This window comes from Gorilla gorilla, chromosome 21, assembly GCF_029281585.2.
Source record: "Gorilla gorilla gorilla isolate KB3781 chromosome 21, NHGRI_mGorGor1-v2.1_pri, whole genome shotgun sequence".
Classification (NCBI taxonomy): Eukaryota; Metazoa; Chordata; class Mammalia; order Primates; family Hominidae; genus Gorilla; species Gorilla gorilla.
The window spans coordinates 30,562,686-30,580,795 of record NC_073245.2 but is presented as its reverse complement, the minus strand read 5'-3'; the positions used below and the strand labels follow the sequence as shown (position 1 = coordinate 30,580,795).

At 37.2% G+C, this 18,110-nt stretch overlaps 1 protein-coding gene across 7 annotated transcripts in view; it reads left to right on the top strand.

Annotated features, from left to right (window-relative positions):
* Nucleotides 1-18,110, top strand: part of RALGAPA2 (Ral GTPase activating protein catalytic subunit alpha 2) — a 325,720-nt gene that overhangs the window by 137,132 nt on the left and 170,478 nt on the right. For all 7 annotated transcript variants that reach the window (XM_055373507.2, XM_055373512.2, XM_063702324.1 and 4 more), the window contains 3 exons: nucleotides 2,668-2,861; nucleotides 3,795-3,893; nucleotides 4,128-4,283. In XM_055373507.2, the coding sequence (XP_055229482.1) occupies nucleotides 2,668-2,861; nucleotides 3,795-3,893; nucleotides 4,128-4,283 (449 nt within the window). The remainder of the gene's footprint in view (nucleotides 1-2,667; nucleotides 2,862-3,794; nucleotides 3,894-4,127; nucleotides 4,284-18,110) is intronic.

Sequence of the window (18,110 nt, the reverse complement as noted above, 5' to 3'; positions counted from 1 at the left end):
GAAAGCCAAGAAACAACCTGACTTAAATTAATGCGGGTTCTCTAAAAGGGTTAGAAAATTTCCCATACCAGGTAGCTACAAAAGTAGGAGGTGATGATGGGGCTAAAAGCAGGAAGACTGTAAGTCTGTTTAAGAACTAGTTAGAGCTCTGTTGCCACTGGCCACTGCTTTTTCACCCTAGAAAATGGTGAAAGTAAATTAGGCGGGTTCTGGCTTGGAGTCACCAACACGTCTGAGTGCAGAGATGCTGTCTTGAAAACAGAGGGATTAAAGGAGAGTTTTCATACTCTTTGAGCAGGAGAGAGTCTTTTGAATTCCAGGAAAAAAAAAAAAAACTCAACATACATATATCTGAGGTTCTTCAGGAACACAGTGAAACTGACCAAAGACCATGCCTGCTTATGGTTTCTGCTTCAGTTCAGTCCTGAGCATGTAGAGCTGTCAAATATGTTGTTGGAGAAATGAGTTTAAACTGGAGGAAAGAAATCCAGGCCAGAAATGGGCATGTAGAGCTGTGAGTATATGGATGGCATTCAAATATGTATGGCAGTAAATCTGTATGAGATTAAGAGGGGCATGAGTATAGATAGAGAAGACAAAAGCTCCAGGGCTCTTCAGTGTCCACAGTCTGTGAGATGAAGAAGCACCAGCAAAAGAAGAAGACCAGGTGAAAGTCATACCTGGGGGTCAAATGGTTGAAGCATTTCAGAAAGGAGACATGATTACCTGAATCAAATGCTGCTGAGGACTGGACATTGAGTACTTCATTAAACAACATGGAAGTCTTTGGTGGCCTACTCAAGCACCATGCCAGTGGAGAAGAGGGATAGAACACATGGGGGATGAGGCTATGACACATGAGAACAGAGACTGAACTTTGTGCAAAGGCTGCAGGTTGGAGATGTGGAATCCAGAATTTAAAAACTGAGCTGCGAGAGATTAGAGGAATGTGCTTGGTCATGGAAGCAAATAGAGACAGAATTGTCTAAAAAGGGCCTGAGAAGAAGCGTTAAATGCTGCAATGAAGTCAGAAGGATGAAGAGTGAGAAAATACAATGTGCAGTTAAAATGCTTGCCTCTGTTGATTATTACATACATACTATGAAATAAATTTTTTTGTTATAATACATCATTCTTTAAGTGGTGCCTATGTGTCTTTGCCTGCTTTTCTGTTTACTCTAAAAATTCAAAGGCTTATTTTAGGAAGCTGGAGACATACTCAAATCAGTCTTCTAGCCTTTGCTCATACTAAAGCAACAGGTATCCAAAGAACAAAATTCTATAACTTAATTGATAAAATTAGATATACATGTAAATCATTAAATTCTTCATTAACTATTTGTTTTAATGCACAGTTTCATATTTCATAATTAAATATATATTACAAAGACATTCTATGCCTTGAACTTGTTAGCACACTCCTATCTCACAGCCTTTGCTCTAGCTCTTCTCCCTAACTGACTCTTCCCCACAGAGCTGCACAGCCCATTTGCACATTGTCTTCAAGTTCAAGTCACATATCAATGCGTGCTTAAAATCTTTAGTCACTGGAGAACTGCAAATGAAAACCTCAGTGAGATACTGCTGCATGCCTATAAGAATGGTTAAAATTTTAAAAACCAACAGTATCAAGTTCTAGCAAGGATGTAGAACAAGTGGAACTCTCTCATACTTTGCTTGCAGGAGTGCAAACTGTAACAGCACTTTGGACAACAGTTTGACAGTTTCTTTCTTCAGTTTAATGTTTATTAAGCATACACTTATGACTGGACCCAGGAATCTCACTCCTAGATATTTACTTAAGAGAAATGTAAACATGTTAACACAAAAGCTTGTACATGAATGTTTATGGCAACTGTATTCATAATTGCCAAAAACAGGAACAAATCTAAATATCTACAGGTGAATGGATAAACTATGACACATCTGTAAAATAGAATATTAATCAGTAATAAGAGACAACTGATACCCACAACTGTACAGATGAATCTCAAATGCATTTTGCTGAGTGAAAGAAACCAGACAGGCTACAAACTGTAGGATTTCATTCATGTGACATTCTGGAAAAGGCAAAACTATAGGAACAGAGAACAAAGCAGTGGTTGCAAGAGGCTGAGAATAGAGGAAGGGGACCAATTATGAAGGGGCACTTTTTGGAGTGATGAGATCCTCCATATTTCAATTATGGTGGCAGTTTATGGCAACAGTTGCATGAACATATACATTCCTTAAAACTCCTTAAACCTGAAAGGGATGGAAATTTCTTGTATGCACATTTCACCCCCATGAACCTGACCTAACAACAACCACCGCAGATGTTACTCCAGCATTGAGGCTTCCCTGGCCACCCATTTCCATGGCACTGTTTCCCATCCATCCTGCTCAAGGGTCTCCCTCTTCCTCTCCCCTGATCTATAAAACCCATCACAGGGTCTCCAGGAACTGTTATGTCATGTCTTAGCTTGTTGCCCTTTTAGTTTGAAGAATCAAAATCATTTGACCTTTCTTCCTTGATCCTGCTTTTCTCTCCTTTTAAATTCTCAGCTGTTTCACATTTTTTGCCTTAATTATTTTACTTTGAATACCTAAGGTAATTTGCCTTAAAGAAAAAAGGTATGATGAAATCAAGATTGTTTACAAGGTTAACAGACATTTTTTTCTGCATAGATAGCAGCGAGTGCCTCACAGATGACTGTAGTATAATCGCCGGGGGGAGCCTCACTGGTTGGCACCCAGACTCTGCTGCTGTGTTATGGCGAAGGGTCTTGGGGATCCTCGGAGATGTGAATAACATCCAGTCACCCAAGATCCATGCCAGAGTTTTCTGCTATCTCTATGAACTCTGGTACAAACTAGCAAAGGTAAGTCCTGCTATGTTACTTTTTATTCTAATCCAGGAAAATGGTCTTATCATTTAATGTAAAAACTGTGTTTCAGTTAACTACTGAACATATTCTGAAACACAAATGGTACATTTAGACAAAGTCCATTTGATTATCAAAGAATAATCATATATAACATGACTATTTTATAAATGCAAAAGTTATTTCATTTAGTGCAAAAGTAGAATATTGCTATAGGATATTAAATACAGGATGTTAAGTCATTCTAGTTACTCTCTTTATAAAAGTGACACTGGTTGTATTGTATACAATTTGAAAAATGTAGAAAAATACAAAGAAGAAAATTAACATCAGTATTCATAGAAATAGCAAATATTAATATATAGTCTTCTTTCTTTTTATGAAAGTAGAATCTTAGAGTACCTACAATTTTTTTTTTTTTTTTTTTTTGAAATGGAGTCTTGCTTGCCCTGTCGCCCAGGCTGGAGTGCAGTGGCGCCATCTTGGCTCACTGCAACCCTCTGCCTCCCGGGTTCAAGCAATTCTCCTGCTTTAGCCTCCTGAGTAGTACATACAATTTTTATTCTGATTTTTGTTTGGGTTCTGACATTCACATGTTATTAAATTTTTTTTTCAAAAACATGGTTCATGTTTGTTCAGTATAACTCATTAAAATGTTACTTATCGTTTGGAATTCAGGACCTCCCCAGCCATTAAAGTTCAAGGAAAAACAATGCCTTTGTTTTGTATATAAATCTAAAACCACATACAGTAAGCCAAACATGTAATTCAAAAGGATAATCTCACAATAAAAGAGAAACTTGTAAATATTACAGGTTTTCACTTATAGAAATTAACTGAAAGCAGCTATATGGTCACAGAAGACTGTTGAAATACTGTTGGGATAAATGTAATGTTACCTACCCTAAAATTCTCCTCTTTGTGAATTAGATACGGGATAATCTAGCAATAAGCCTGGATAACCAGTCTTCTCCATCTCCTCCAGTTTTGATCCCACCACTCAGAATGTTTGCATCATGGCTATTTAAGGCAAGTGGATATGTGTTTATTCCTTTATTGCGATTTCCTCTTCCTTTCTGAAATTGAGTTTGAAAAATGTAATTGCCCAAGACTGCATGTTTTGAAGACAGGCTGGGTCTTACTAAAGTCACTGCATCCCACATGTCCATAAACAACTCTTAAGGAAAACTGAGAAGTAAATGAAATGTTGAAATACTCTGCACCTGGGCTTGATTTAATCTGGAAACATCATCTCCTTGACAGGCGGCAACACTGCCAAATGAATATAAGGAAGGCAAACTACAAGCCTACAGGCTGATCTGTGCCATGATGACCAGACGCCAGGACGTTCTGCCAAACTCAGATTTCCTGGTGCATTTTTACCTTGTGATGCACCTGGGATTAACCAGCGAGGATCAGGTATTCCGCGACTCCTTTATTGTGATTGCCCATTAATTGGAAATAGCATATCACTCTTTAAAGACATTAGTAATATTTATGAAAATACATCAGAAGTGTTGAATTTCTCAGTAGTTTCAACTCTTTTACACACAGCAAGCACAATGGTCTTTCAAAAATGTAAATCAGGTTTCACATCCCTGCTTCTTCTCCCCACTGACTTTGCATTTGCATTGTGCCAACCAAATTTTAATTTTATTCTATAGCCTCTATGATCTAACCTCTGCCTGTGTTGTCAACCTCAAAATACTATTATAACCACTTTTTGTTTGGGTTCTGCATTAAATATGGTTTGAAGAAAGTGGTACTGATCGTTTAAAAATGTTTGAAAATTGTTGTTTTAGTAGTTAGGATGTTTTTGTGAAAGACTTTACCTGTAAGATAGAAGACGAGTCCAGACATTTCTTGATAAGGAGTTATTTTAATTTCTCCCAATGCAATTTAAGTTTGGTTCAAGTTAGAACAGAAAGGCCCAAGGAGCCACTAGCTACCTCTTCCTCCTTGTAGGCCCTAGGTTTGGGAGACAGGGTGTGGCCAGACCCTGACCTTCCTCCCTTGGGAAGACTTCTGCCAGTTGAGGGAGATTAGGGATAGGGACACATGGATTCTTGACTTGATTTGGGATATCAAGCAGGCAAGTGATGTGATTGATTTATGCTTCACAGAGATTCTGGACTGCATTTGGAAGATGGATTTGAAAATGTGATAGTAGGATAGAATCAGAGATTGGCCTGTAGATGGAGAATAATTAGAAAGTGTTTAATACAGATTTAAAAAAAATGATAAGAACTAAGCCGGTAGCATTGGGGATGGAAAGAAAGGAATAGAAAAGATTCAAGAAATTTTAAGACATTTCATTTTATTACTAGGTTTTCTTAACCAATATAGAGGTATAGGGAGTGTTTGAGATTTACCCTTTAAATTGTAAATACTTATTAATGAACTTGAATCATTTATTAACTATCAAGTAACTGTCCGTTCTGCATTTTTTGTATTCGTTGAAGGTATGATACAGACACACAGACCTTTTGATACCCCAGGGTACATGTAAGAAGTTATTCTCCTGATAAGCAAACTTTTTTTGTTGCTTTAGAATGTACTTGAATTTAAATAGTTTGCAGGATGTATTTCCCAATACTTACTTTGAGCTTTAAAAATCATTGAACTCTTATATGAAATAATAACCATACTGTCCTAGTGAGTAGTCTGTCATATTCATTGTGATTTTAGCAGTGTATAGAGGACATCCATGTAGCAGGCTGGCTTAGTCCCATAATCTCATTTATTTCCTAGATAAATGTAGAAATAGGAACACAGAGTAGAATTGTTTGTACTCCCTGCTCAAATATTTTACAGCCATCATTGCAAGTGGAAGCATCTTTTACAGAATGATGCAACTCAGGGTATGTGGAGGATTATGGGGTATAGAAAAGACAATTAACTCTCAGATAATAATGAACTCCTTCAGTGAAAGAAACAAAAGAGGAAGGTTTACTTAACAATACCCTACTTTAAAGAAGGCTTATGCTAATATTTTGCAGGAAAAAAAATTTACTTGGAAATAATAATCAACTATAGATCCTTCTCATTTTATAAAAACAAGTAAGTTAGCAGTAAACAATGTTCCTTAGAATGAGTTTTTTAGAAAGTCACATAAATGAGTTTAGAATTGTCTTTCTGTTTTAAGATGTGTTGATGTGGAAATGAAACAGTAAAATGAGATGAAGTAAGAGTATATTATATAACATTTGAGAACCTAAAAAAAATTATTTTATAAATCATTTTCAAGAAATACAATTTTATAGTATAGACAAAAGAATTTCCAAATTTTGTGCTTAAAATTGTTTTTACATCTTAATGCATATTATGTTTTTAATTAAGTTAAGGCTCAATATCTTTTATAGTTCATAGTGGAATACATAAATCTTAAAAGATGGTCCAATGCTAACAGTAATCCCAACATTCAGACTTCTAAGATGAAATGAGGATATCATAAATCTCTATTTAAAATCAGCCTATTGTTTAGGCTGTTAGAAGCTTGAATTTTTATGTGAGTTTAATAGAGTTGACTGTTTTCTTTAACCTTAACAATTATTGTTATATATTTTAGAAGCGCTGACTGTCTGCCAAACAGAATTACTCTAAGTAAACTTTATTCCTTTGCCAGATGAAAATTACGCAGAAGACCTAATGAAAGAAACTTTTTTTCATTTAAGTTAAGAAATGTCTCTGGTAATTAGTTTAACTTTTGATCCACACGTCTAAATAGATCATAGTGGTTGTTCCAGAACTTATGTAATTCTGGAAACACATGTTATATTAATTATAAAAAGAAAAGAAAGCATTTATGGTAGAGAATACAGTTAAATTCAATTTTTTAATTAACAAACTATGTACCTGTGACTGGTACCATCTCAGGGCTTCTTTCTATTTTGTGAGAATTCTCAAAGGGCCACACTTTTATGTATCCTAGCAGCAAAAGGATTTATTTATGCAGAGAGAACCTTATGAAAGATGTCCTGTGTTTTTAAATAAATAATCATAAATAATTGTTTAAAATTGAACATTATCAGTTTTGTCTCACAAATAAAATCCAAGGTGGGTTTCTTCCTTTTGCCTCTGGGTGGCACACTTGTCTGCACGACGCAGCTTTGTGGTTCATGGGCCTTTGAACATTATGCTGTGTATGGCTTGGTTGTTTCATGAAGTTCTTTCTTAAATCTGAAGGTATCAAAATTATGTCAGTAGTGACCAATAAAGTGTTGAATTAAATAAGTTATAAGATGCTAAAAAATATTTTCAAACATAATGATGTTCATAGTAATTGAAGACATTTTTTAGTTTAAAAAACAATTTGTAAAGTAGATGTCTCACGAGTTGTGTTCTCTGGCAATCCTGGAAAGTTATAGTTTCATCTAATATGATAGCAAATTTATTATGTAAACAGACATGACCATTTGTATCTTAAAAAATAATAATACATATAGCAAACAGCCAGAAAAATGTAGTGCATTCCAAAGCAACTGTTTTTAGTATTTTTAACCAGTTTTAGTTATCCTAATAACTTATGTAATACTAACACAATGAATTTATCAGGTAGTATTTCCCCCGGTACATATGTAACATGGGTTCGTGGTTGATTGGTGTGATCGAAAACATGGTTTGAAATGGCTTTATTTTTTCCTTGACAATGAATTTTTTTAAAAAATTGATGTTAGTGGTTTACAAAATAATTAGGATTATAAACAGTTCCAAAATAAGTATAAATTATGAAGAAAATTTGGCGTGACTTTCAGGGCAACCCAGCCTGCCTGTGAAGGAGTCTCCCAGTGCGCTTCCCTCTGCTCAGCTGCTTTGTGTCTGAGGGTGGGCTGGTGATGGTGCTTAGGAGTATTTATTTCTTCAGCACTCACAGTGCTGGACTCTGTGCTGGGGACTGTGTGATGTTGTACCATTGAATCTTCTCTGCAATTCAATTCAATAAATACCATGGCCTATTTTATTTTATTTTATTATTGCTTTTTTTTTTAGAGATGGGGTATCGCTCCATTGCCCAGGCTGGAGCACAGTGACACAATCATAGCTCACTGGGCTCAAGCAGTCCTCCCGTCTTGCCCTCCCAAAATGCTGGGATTACAGGTGTGAGCCATAGTACCCAGGTCCCTGAGGCCCATTTTATAAATAATGAAACTTCAAAAAAATATCTAAAACTTTTGCCCAGTGCCACAGGCTAAAAAGCCTGTTAGAATTCGCATACAGGCTTGGCTTATTCCACCAGGTATGTTTTCTTTTATTGATTCACAGCAAGCATATTGGTCCAACAGCCTTGATGTTGTTTCTCCCTTCCGTTTTATTTTGCCTGGGCTCTGCCCTTGGTCCTACTCCACTTCAGAATCCTCCTTATTAAACTACCCTGCCCCAACCTGGAAAGACCTTTCCACAGTTGCCTTCTCAGTTCTTCATCATCCTTCGGTTTCTCTTCTAAAGCTGTTTCTTGTTGTTCTCAGTCTTTCCTAACACTTAAGCAGCTTTTTCACATCAGAATTCCCCAAAATAGTTTGACATGAAAGAACCTATGATTTGGATTTATTAAAAACAGTTTCTATTAATTTCATGATTATTTAAAACAGATGGAAAGATCAATATGTGTGAAATGGAAAAGGACAGTTGAGGAAAGGAATTTTATTTTCATGTTTGTAAGAACATGTATCAGAGACTGGAAGGTTTTCTTTGCTTAAAATAAGTGAGCTATTTTTTAACAATGACTTACAGATTTAATGTCTTAATGTAATTTGTCTGTTATACATCAAAGTTAAATTCTCTTTTAAATGCAAAGCCTACATTAATGTAAAATTATTGTTGCAAATATGCATATAGACATTTTGGGAAATGTGGGTCTTTGTCATTTTCATCTATAATATTGTGTTTTATAATGCACCAAAAAAGCATGAGGCCTCTCTCCAATGCAGAAGTGTTTGTTGTTCTGCCCTGAAGTAACATATTTGGATCATAACAGCATAAAGTTAAGATCTAGTGTAATAGAGTGTGATAAAGTGTATTGGTTAAGAGTATGGACCTCAAGTCAGCTTGTCTGATTTCCTGTCTTGGCTTTGTTACTTATTAGCCAAATCATTTGGGTTTGCTGTGCTCTGGCTCCCTTATCTATCGAATGAGGATAATAATAGTGCCTACCTCAGAGGGTTGTTTGAAGACTTGAAAGAGGTAAAAACATGTAATGCATTCAGTCTGGATCATGGATATGATCCCTCAGTAAGCATGAGCTCTTGTGATAATATTAAGGGTGAGGAGAAGAACAGCAACACCATCATTTATTTCTGATATCTTAAAGTGTTGATTTTTTTTCTTTCTCCATATACATTTTCTTACTTTGAACATAATGATTTGACAAAAAAACATAACTAGGCATTGTGGAATTTTACAACGTGTGGAGAAATAACCACTCCCTGTGCTGTAGACAGACATACCGATTGATATATTTGTTTTACCCATGTATGCTTATGATCCAGAAATGCTTCTTTTGTGTCCATGGCTATCGGCTCACTTTCCCTCACTTTTCACCCCACCCAATGAGCCTCTGTACAAGGAAAGCTAGAAAGCTGAACACTGCATGTCCCAGACTCCTTGCAGCTGGGTTGGCATTGACCCAGGTTCTGTCCAGCAGAGACACCAGCCAACATGGCACTTGAAGGTAGATGTGGGGAGTGGTGGGCAGCAGCACAGGGGGAGCTGGGTCCTCTTGTCATGGAGGTTCTGCTCCGGCACCACCATCACTGTTGAGATGAGCAGACAGTGGGCTCTGCTGGAACAGCCTTGTGATGTGGCTGGGTGTTCCTGCTTACCAGCTTTTTCCTGGCTGTGGAGATTTGTGATTGGTTCCCTGGCACTTCTAAACATTCTGCAAAGCATCTAACACCCTCATAGAAGTCTCTTTCTTCTTAATCTCAAAACAGTGGATTCTCTTGCCTGCAAGTAAGACCCTGGCTTAGCCAGTAACTGCTCTGCAAAGTGCTGTGCTGGTCACTGGCAATACATGATCAACACTGGTTCATATTTCAGTTGCTGAATGCACTTGAGCATTAATTTAATTTTTGTATTTTTAAAATTTTAGCCACTTATTTTGTAGGCAATAATATTTAGCTGGTAGGAACATTTTGCTTTCATTTAATTCCACATTTTTATGAACCTTTTGTCACATCAATGTTAAAAAAAACCATAATTTTAAACATCATATATAGAGCAGTATTCTATCACAGAAGTCAAAGTAGTTCATGATTTTCTTAACGGGTGTTACAACCCACTCTCATGAGGTATATGATGGAATAATATAATAATAAACAGTCGTTTGTAAAAAGATCCCATGAGGCCCCTCAGTGAGCATTAAGACTCAGCAGTGAGCTTTGAAAGCAAGGTGCAGGGGTGATACTTGTAAATTGGCCATACCTGACTCTTTTAATAACCCCAGACAGCCTGTATCATGCAGTCATATGTAATAATTGCATCACCTTTTCTCAGACAAAGAATTGTTCTTTGCTGAAAATTTAGACTTGTTACTATAGAACCATATATGTTAGATAAACATAAATTTCAAAGTATATTTAAGGTGAAACATAAGTGAGTATTCAGTTCCAGGAAAGGTAAAGAATTAGGATGGCAAATTGGAGGCCTTGTTTATCTCAAATCCCTGGAAATAATTTTAATACATGCCTCTAAAGTGCTCATTCTGTACAGCAAGTGATTTTACCAAGGTTTTAATTGATAGGATTTTAACTCAACACTAGCAGATAAAGTACTTATTTGTGAATTTAAAGATCTAACTGATGTTCCGAGGATGAAGTAATAACTTTGATGTGTATCAGTAGAGGAACTTTAGACCTTTAGAAGGCTAACTTTGTTAAAGCTTCATTTAAAAACAGTTTAAAAAAAACTATAGGTTTATACAACAAGTAAAAATAGGACTAATGTGGGGCCTTATTCCTAAGGTTTTTAAGAATTGGAAAATGTACTTCCAAGAATTCAGGATATAAGATGGCTTCAGAATATATTGACTTTCAAGAATAACATATGACTCTCATGGATGGCAGGCCTGATATTGGGAACTAAAATACCTTAGAGCTAGACTCAGCTTTGTCACTGGCCATGGGGCCCTCACCTATCCACAAGTAGTCAAGTGAATGAATTGGGCTAGAGAGCCTCTCAGACCCTTTCCCATTAAGCATTCTTAGATCCTCTGATTCATTTTTAGGCATTTTATTATTAGGGTCACATCACTCCTTCCTAAATGTGGCACAAAGTTCAATGATCTTTTTATGCTGAATATTTTTTCCTGCCATGGTAAAGACCTAGTCAGGTTATGAGAGTGTGAGATGCATAAACAAGTATCTGTACTAACCATCAACTTGTGCAGAAGACCAAATAAGTAGTGATATACATGTTATGAAAATTGAACTGTTGAATATCCTTTTAGCTAAGTTGATTTGAAAGCAGCTCACAAAGGAGAGGGGATTTAGCAGGACTTTCAAGGATGGATAGGATTTAAATAGCAGGACAAGAAGCATGATGGAGTTTCACATCAAAGATACAGAACTTTTCAGGCTGTGTTCAGGAGCAATGACTAGAGTGGCTTTGATTTAATGCCAGATATATGCATAGAAATAATATATGGTCATGAATCCAGGCAGCACTGTAGAGAGCCTTGATTCAAAGTAGTTTTCATCCCATGGACAGTGGGGAGCTGTTGAAGGTTTTTGAGCATGATACTCCACATGACCACAAGAGCATTTTAAGAAGCTTAAACCACAGTGATAAAGTGGGGGTGAATTATAATCATGAAAGAATGATGACAACAAGCACAGAAAGGAAATTATTGTAATAGCGCAGGGGCAAGGTAATGAGGGCTAACAAGGACTGAGGCACAGATGGGGTTTGTGTGTGTGTGTCTATGTGTATAATTCATTATATGTGTATATATTTTGTATATATATGCACATATGTGTTTTGTGCATGTGTGTGTGTGTGTTTGTCTGTGTGTGAGAAATATGTTGGAGAGGTAGGATGTAGTACTGATTGGTAAGCATCCTGAGAAAGTAGTGTCCTGGCACGATTCCCATTATCTGTCAAGGCAAATGTTGGTTCAGAAAGGCAAGAAGATGAATTGAGAAAAGGAAGACATGTGGGCATGATAGGATAAAGGGACTGTAAGTTTCGACTCATGTCTTGATGACCCTTCCTCACCTTGGACATTATAGCATAGGACAGGCCAAATGGGTGCATCCGAGGATACACCAAGGGGTGTCCCCAAAGAATTCTTGCCTGTTAGGAATTAGAAATGTGCAGGAAAGATTTCCAGGGACATTTTCTCTCTACTTAAGAGAACATATTTTCTAATTCTGTTGGAATTCAAGCAGTTGGTATGCAAATTGTAAATGTATTTATAATTATTAAAATGGGGCATCTAAAGGGCTCTGTAATTGATGTTTTTGTTAGCCAAGACATATATTTGTTACTAATTATTTCTGAAAGTAATGTAGCACTTAAAAACAAGTCCTTTTATTTTTCTAAAAATACAACTTCTGACCTGAATTTACTTTATTCAAGTTAATGAAATATTATTGAATATAAGGGGAGTTTACTGTAGCAATAAACAAAACTTCCAAGTTTGACTTAGGTTTGATTGAAGGATAATATTTATAAGGACAGGTGAGATATGACAATCCTCTCCTGACATGTATTGTTAAGTTAATAATAATTCCTGTTTGTGCTTATTGTACAAATTCAGAGTGATAAAATATAGAAGCTGTCATATAATTAATGTTACACCATCAGGTAGCATCCACTGCCTTCCGAGTGTTTTCCACAAGGTTTTGTGGGAATGGACAAGCCACAGATTCATCAAAATTTATCAATCAAAATTTTATTATAACTTTATTCAGCTATCAGTCGCCATAAAGACTTCAGATAGATGACTGCACCAAAAATAAATGCGAGATATTTTTTCTTTTTTTATAGCTGTAGAATCAATAATTATTTTCATTAATCTGTAGACAGAGCCCACTTATACCTCAATGAGGAAAGTAAAAATATGTAGGAGGTAACAGATGGCAGAGGTTTCGATTATGAGGTTTAACACATGTGCAGTGAACTTGTTTCACAGCTTTAAAAAGTGTAAGATGATAGCATGGAGGCTGATCCAGAGAGAAAAAAATCTACCTGACAGGCCAGAAACTACAGTTTTGTTTGATTTCCTTTGTTGGATTTAAAGGTGTAAAGACTTTCTTTCAAGTAAATGTTATCAGACATGAATATGAATTATGTATATTTAGCCCCAAATCTTCCAGTATCTAATAAGACATGCTACGTGAAATAAAGCATAAAAATAGTATAGCAACTCTCAGTATATGTGGGAAAACGAAAGATTTTGTTCTTAGTAAACTGTTACCGTGTGATATTGTGTATCAGTTGGCATACATTTTTCAGTTGAGAACATGTTCTTTTGCTCTGAGGTTTCTCTCTGGAAGGAGACTCTACTGTGGCCTGTCACAGAGCCCAGATCACCAGAATCTTTTTTAATAGAGTCACTGGAGTGCATTCTGTCTTTTCCCAGAGAGGGTAGATGCTCAGTAAATATATGGATTGATAGAAAATGGAAGAAAAAAAAAAAGACCTTCTTCTGAGACTGGCTATTCCAAATCTACACAGCATCATGGGGAAGAATGGGTAACCAAAGCAGCCGAGCTGAGCCACTTTGGTTGCAATTTTGGCTCCAACTATCAGTTTCAAGGCAGGCATTAACTTTCTACTGTGGTGAGCTAGTCAACTTTCATTACCCTAGAACAGTGATTCTTGAGGGGCAGGGGAATTTTGCCCCCTCCAGGGAACATTTGGCAATGTCTGGACACACTTTTGGTTGTCATAAAGTGCACTGTCATTTGGTGGGTGAAAGCCAGGGATGTTGTTAAATATCCTATAGTGCACAGAAACACAACAAAGAATTTATGACCAAAAATGTCAGTACTGCTGAGGTTGAGAAACCTTGCCCTAAAGGAGTACTTCTGCAGATGACATTGTCCTAAGAAAAGAGCTAGGTAATATAAATTAAATGACACAACTCAGTAATCAAAGACAGTATGAAAGTCTCACTCTGTTAGCTTAACCAAGGAAATAAATGCATACAAAAATTTAACCAGGGAGATTAAGAGAGTCGATGTTTCAGGTGGAGTTAAATGAGTTTTCAAAAAGGGGGTACAATTTCATAATGGTTCGGCTTACTAAATTCTCTGTCTAAAAAAATCAGTTTAAGAAATAAAACATGGAACGTTCTGATTAATTCTGAAGTTAACATGAAAATTATCTGAGATGAGTTTTGTCTGGAAGCCCAAAGTAGAAAGTTGTGTGGCCTGCATCTGCAAAGCCCAAGGCACTGTATGTATGAAAGGAGGCAGGAAGGGGGCTCAGGTTCCACTTCTTGCATGAGCACTGCCTGAGTAGCTAAGAGGAAGCAGGATGGCTGAGAGAACAGCTTGCGTGGAAAAGGGCTGGTGCATGGAGACAGATAATTGCCTTTTTCAAGTGTCTGAAGCAGTGCTGTGTGAGAGAGACTGTTTTACCCAGAGCCAGGACTAATAGGTAGATTCTAGCTCATCATCAGGAGACACTAAATCCAGTTTTCTGTTCAAATATGGCAGGCGATAGATTCTGTGTTTGTAAGCCTTTCAAGCTCTAAAGTATTCAGTCCAAGGCTGTCTGATGCTCTAGGACAGCCTCAGAAAAAGGGAACATTCACTTTAGAGCTTGAGCCCTACCTAGCCTTGCACTGAAGTCACTGCATCCATGAATTGGTGACCAGATACATAACCTGTTTGGCTTGTGCTGCTTATTCCATGAAACGGGTTTCTGATGACTCTGGGACTTTGGGAAGGGAAAGATAGTTAGGCCTTCAGTAGGCAATGGTACATTTCATTGCAGAAGGGATTTTCCTGCTCTTTGGAATATAGCTATTGACCTGTAAGACCATCTTTTCTCATTTAGAGTTCTATGAAGACTTTAAGAAATGTTACATTTTTCTCCAGGCACAGAGGCACTGAGAGACACAGGAATAGCTTCTAGAGACATTTCAAGTACTAAAGTTATACTTCAGGAAGGAGGATACATTAACTCCCATTTGGAGAGGAATGATTTTTGAATATAAGAGATTTAAATCATGACTGTGGTTTATAATTCATAAAGAGTAGACTTGGATAGAAGGATATAATGTCAAGAAAAGCATTTTAAATTGCAATTTTTGTTTCCATGAGAAAAGTGCTCTCCTTGTGGGGAATAATCTCTTTTTGTCTGTTGATTTCTTTTTAATACATAACAATAAGTGGTATTGTGGTAATTGCAGATTGTTCAGCTATTAATGCTATTTACTGAAACACATTTTAGAGAGAACATTGTTTTCTGAAGAAGCAATAAACAACAGTTTTTCTTTTGTTCTGCCATGGAAAAAATATCCTTTGGTAGGTAATTGTGGGCTAAAGAAATGTTAGCAAAAGAGAAGCTTTTAATAATAAGACATTAAAACAAAATACCTACCATTTTCCTGTGTGCTGGAGTCTAGTTGAACACGTGCAGCATGGTCCCTTCATCAAGACCCAGTGCCTTGTGCCACCTATTTGCTTCCCTTCCTTGGTTCCCATGGCATGCCCGCTGTCCCCATCATGCAGGAGCCCTGTGCTCTTGGTGGCCTCACTCTTAGCTATGAGTAGCTCTCCCCTCCCCTAACAGGTCATTGCTGGAAGGCAGGGGCTGCCTTAGAACCTCACAGCAACTAACATGGTACCTTCAACCCAGTTAGCACTTGAGAATTTCAAATGATCCTGGAAAATTAATATTTTAATAAGATCATGAATAACTGTTGCTGTTATTTAATAAAAATAATAATTATGGACTTTGGAATTTACAAAATGCTTTCAGTTGCAATCTCCTTTGCCCTTTTGAAGAGTACAACAGGGCATGATGCATTTTCATTCCCATTTTACAGATGACGATATTGTTGTTCAAAAGGTAAAGTATCTGCCCAAGTTCAGCTAGCAAATTAGTTGTATCTTTTACTGGAATTTTATCTTTAAAGCCCTCCTCCTCCTATTTCCTCATTAGCTCAAAAATCTACACTTAAAGCATCTCATTAAAAAAAAAAAAGTTGTTTTTAAGCCCCTAAAATGAGTTTTCTTATATGTACATTAAAAATCAAAATGTAAAATAAGTATTCCTAGAATTCGAAGCAGCAAGCCATTTGTCCACCATTTAGAGGTCGATTGACCTCTTTGCTTTCTGCCGTGGTGAGATTTGTATGTGGCGGGCTTTTCATCATAGGATGGGCAGGACAGGTGTAGTGTCGGGTTTGTTGGTATTGCTGCTTTGCTAGTGGATCTGGCCTGAGGTTTCTCCATAAGCAGGTTGATAGAGCTGGCTTCCTTTGGGATTGTTCTCTCAAGTTTCAGCCATTCTTGAGAGCTCTTTGTCTAAACACGAATTGTCTAAATGGGAGGGGTGGGAGATTGTCATTCTAATTCATCCAGGCCTCCACCCACATTAGAGAGTTGGTCGGTAGAGTCCCAAAATTGAATGACCACAGGGTTGCCCTCTGTTTTTTTGCAGAACACAAAAATGTTGAGAGCTTCAGTTTTGCTGCTTTGTGCAGGTGGAGTAATTTTACTTGTAAGAAAATAAACTAAGAGAACGTGCATTTTGTGTTGTCTTAGAATGAAAAGAATGGATAATAATCATATTCTAAAATTAATCTCTTTGCTGATAAGGGAACAAACCAGAAGTTGTGGGAAGTAACGAACAGAAATCATTTTTTGTTGTTAATCTGTTCTTGGGCATAGGCTGGGAAACATCCTGGCAAAAGTCAGTACCATGAAGCAGACTCATTTTCACCCAAACCTGAGAGCCAGGCTTCCCGATTTCACCATATGAGAAGGAAGCATGTTTAAATGCATGGGACACGCTAGTCTGTGATGGCATTAGAAGCCCTGAGCTTTTTTTTTTTTTTTTTTTTTTAGCAGAGTTGAGATCACAGATAAATGAGCACAGAAGCCACGAAGAGCTGGTATATGTTCTCTAGTGTTCATTCTCAGGGAAGAATAGGAATCTTAATTTGTTGCTGGAATCCTGGTAAATTTCTCTTTTTTTTCCCCCTTAAGATCTTTCTAATGCATTTCCCCTCACCGCCCCCAGCCTCCTCACACAATTCCACACCCCCTTACCCCCCATGCCCAGTAATTTCCGAAGAAGATGGCTTTGGTGGAAGACCTGTCTTTATTTTGAAGATAGCATTTATGAGCCAGTTCCTTCATCTGATAATACTTCTGTGAGAGTAGGAGTTAACGTGTTTATCTTTGGAAGCATATTTTTAAGCTGAAGCAATCATCTGTTGACTTCATTTGAAAGTATAGTTTTAAAAGGTGTTATTTGCATTTTTAAATGATTATCAGGTAAAGTGAGTGAGATGAAAGAAGAATTCATGTTTCAAAACTAAGTAAGTCCTCAAAATAGTGCTGTGCAGGCTGGGCGCGGTGGCTTTTCCCTGTAATCCCAGCACTTTGGGAGGCTGAGGCGGGTGGATCACCTGAGGTCAGAAGTTCAAGACCAGCCTGGCCAACATGGCGAAGCCCCATCTCTACTGAAAATACAGAAAATTAGCCGGGCGTAGTGGCGGATGCCTGTAATCCCAGCTACTTGGGAGGCTGAGGCAAGAGAATTGCTTGAACCCAGGAGGTGGAGGTTGCAGTGAGCCGAGATTGCGCCACTGCACTCCAGCCTGGGCAACAAGAATGAAACTTAGTCTCAAAAAAATAAAAAATTTGAAAAAATAGTACTGTGCACTATATATGAGGCCCATTATTCACGAATATTAAATGGTGCTTCATTGACCCTGAATTAACATTTTCCCTTCCTGTAAGGAAAAGGACCATGCTTGGGTTTGTGTTTAAACCTTGCTGGTAACTGCAGTTCTGGCCTTGATTGATGCCATTCTCCGTGTCTGTTAAATTAAAAGATTGAATGATGATCTCTCGGATCTCTTTTCTAAGTTTTTATGGTTCCAAAGGAGTAAGTTAAATACCTTTGTTACGCAAATTCAGTAGTGTTGTGTTTTCCGTACTTATTTTTTCTACTTCATTCTGGGGTAACATAGGGTGCAGGTGGGGCCTAACCTAGATTCCAACATTAGAATGAGAAGATTATTTTACTTGGCATCATTGGCAGTGTCGATTAAATCTTTACTAT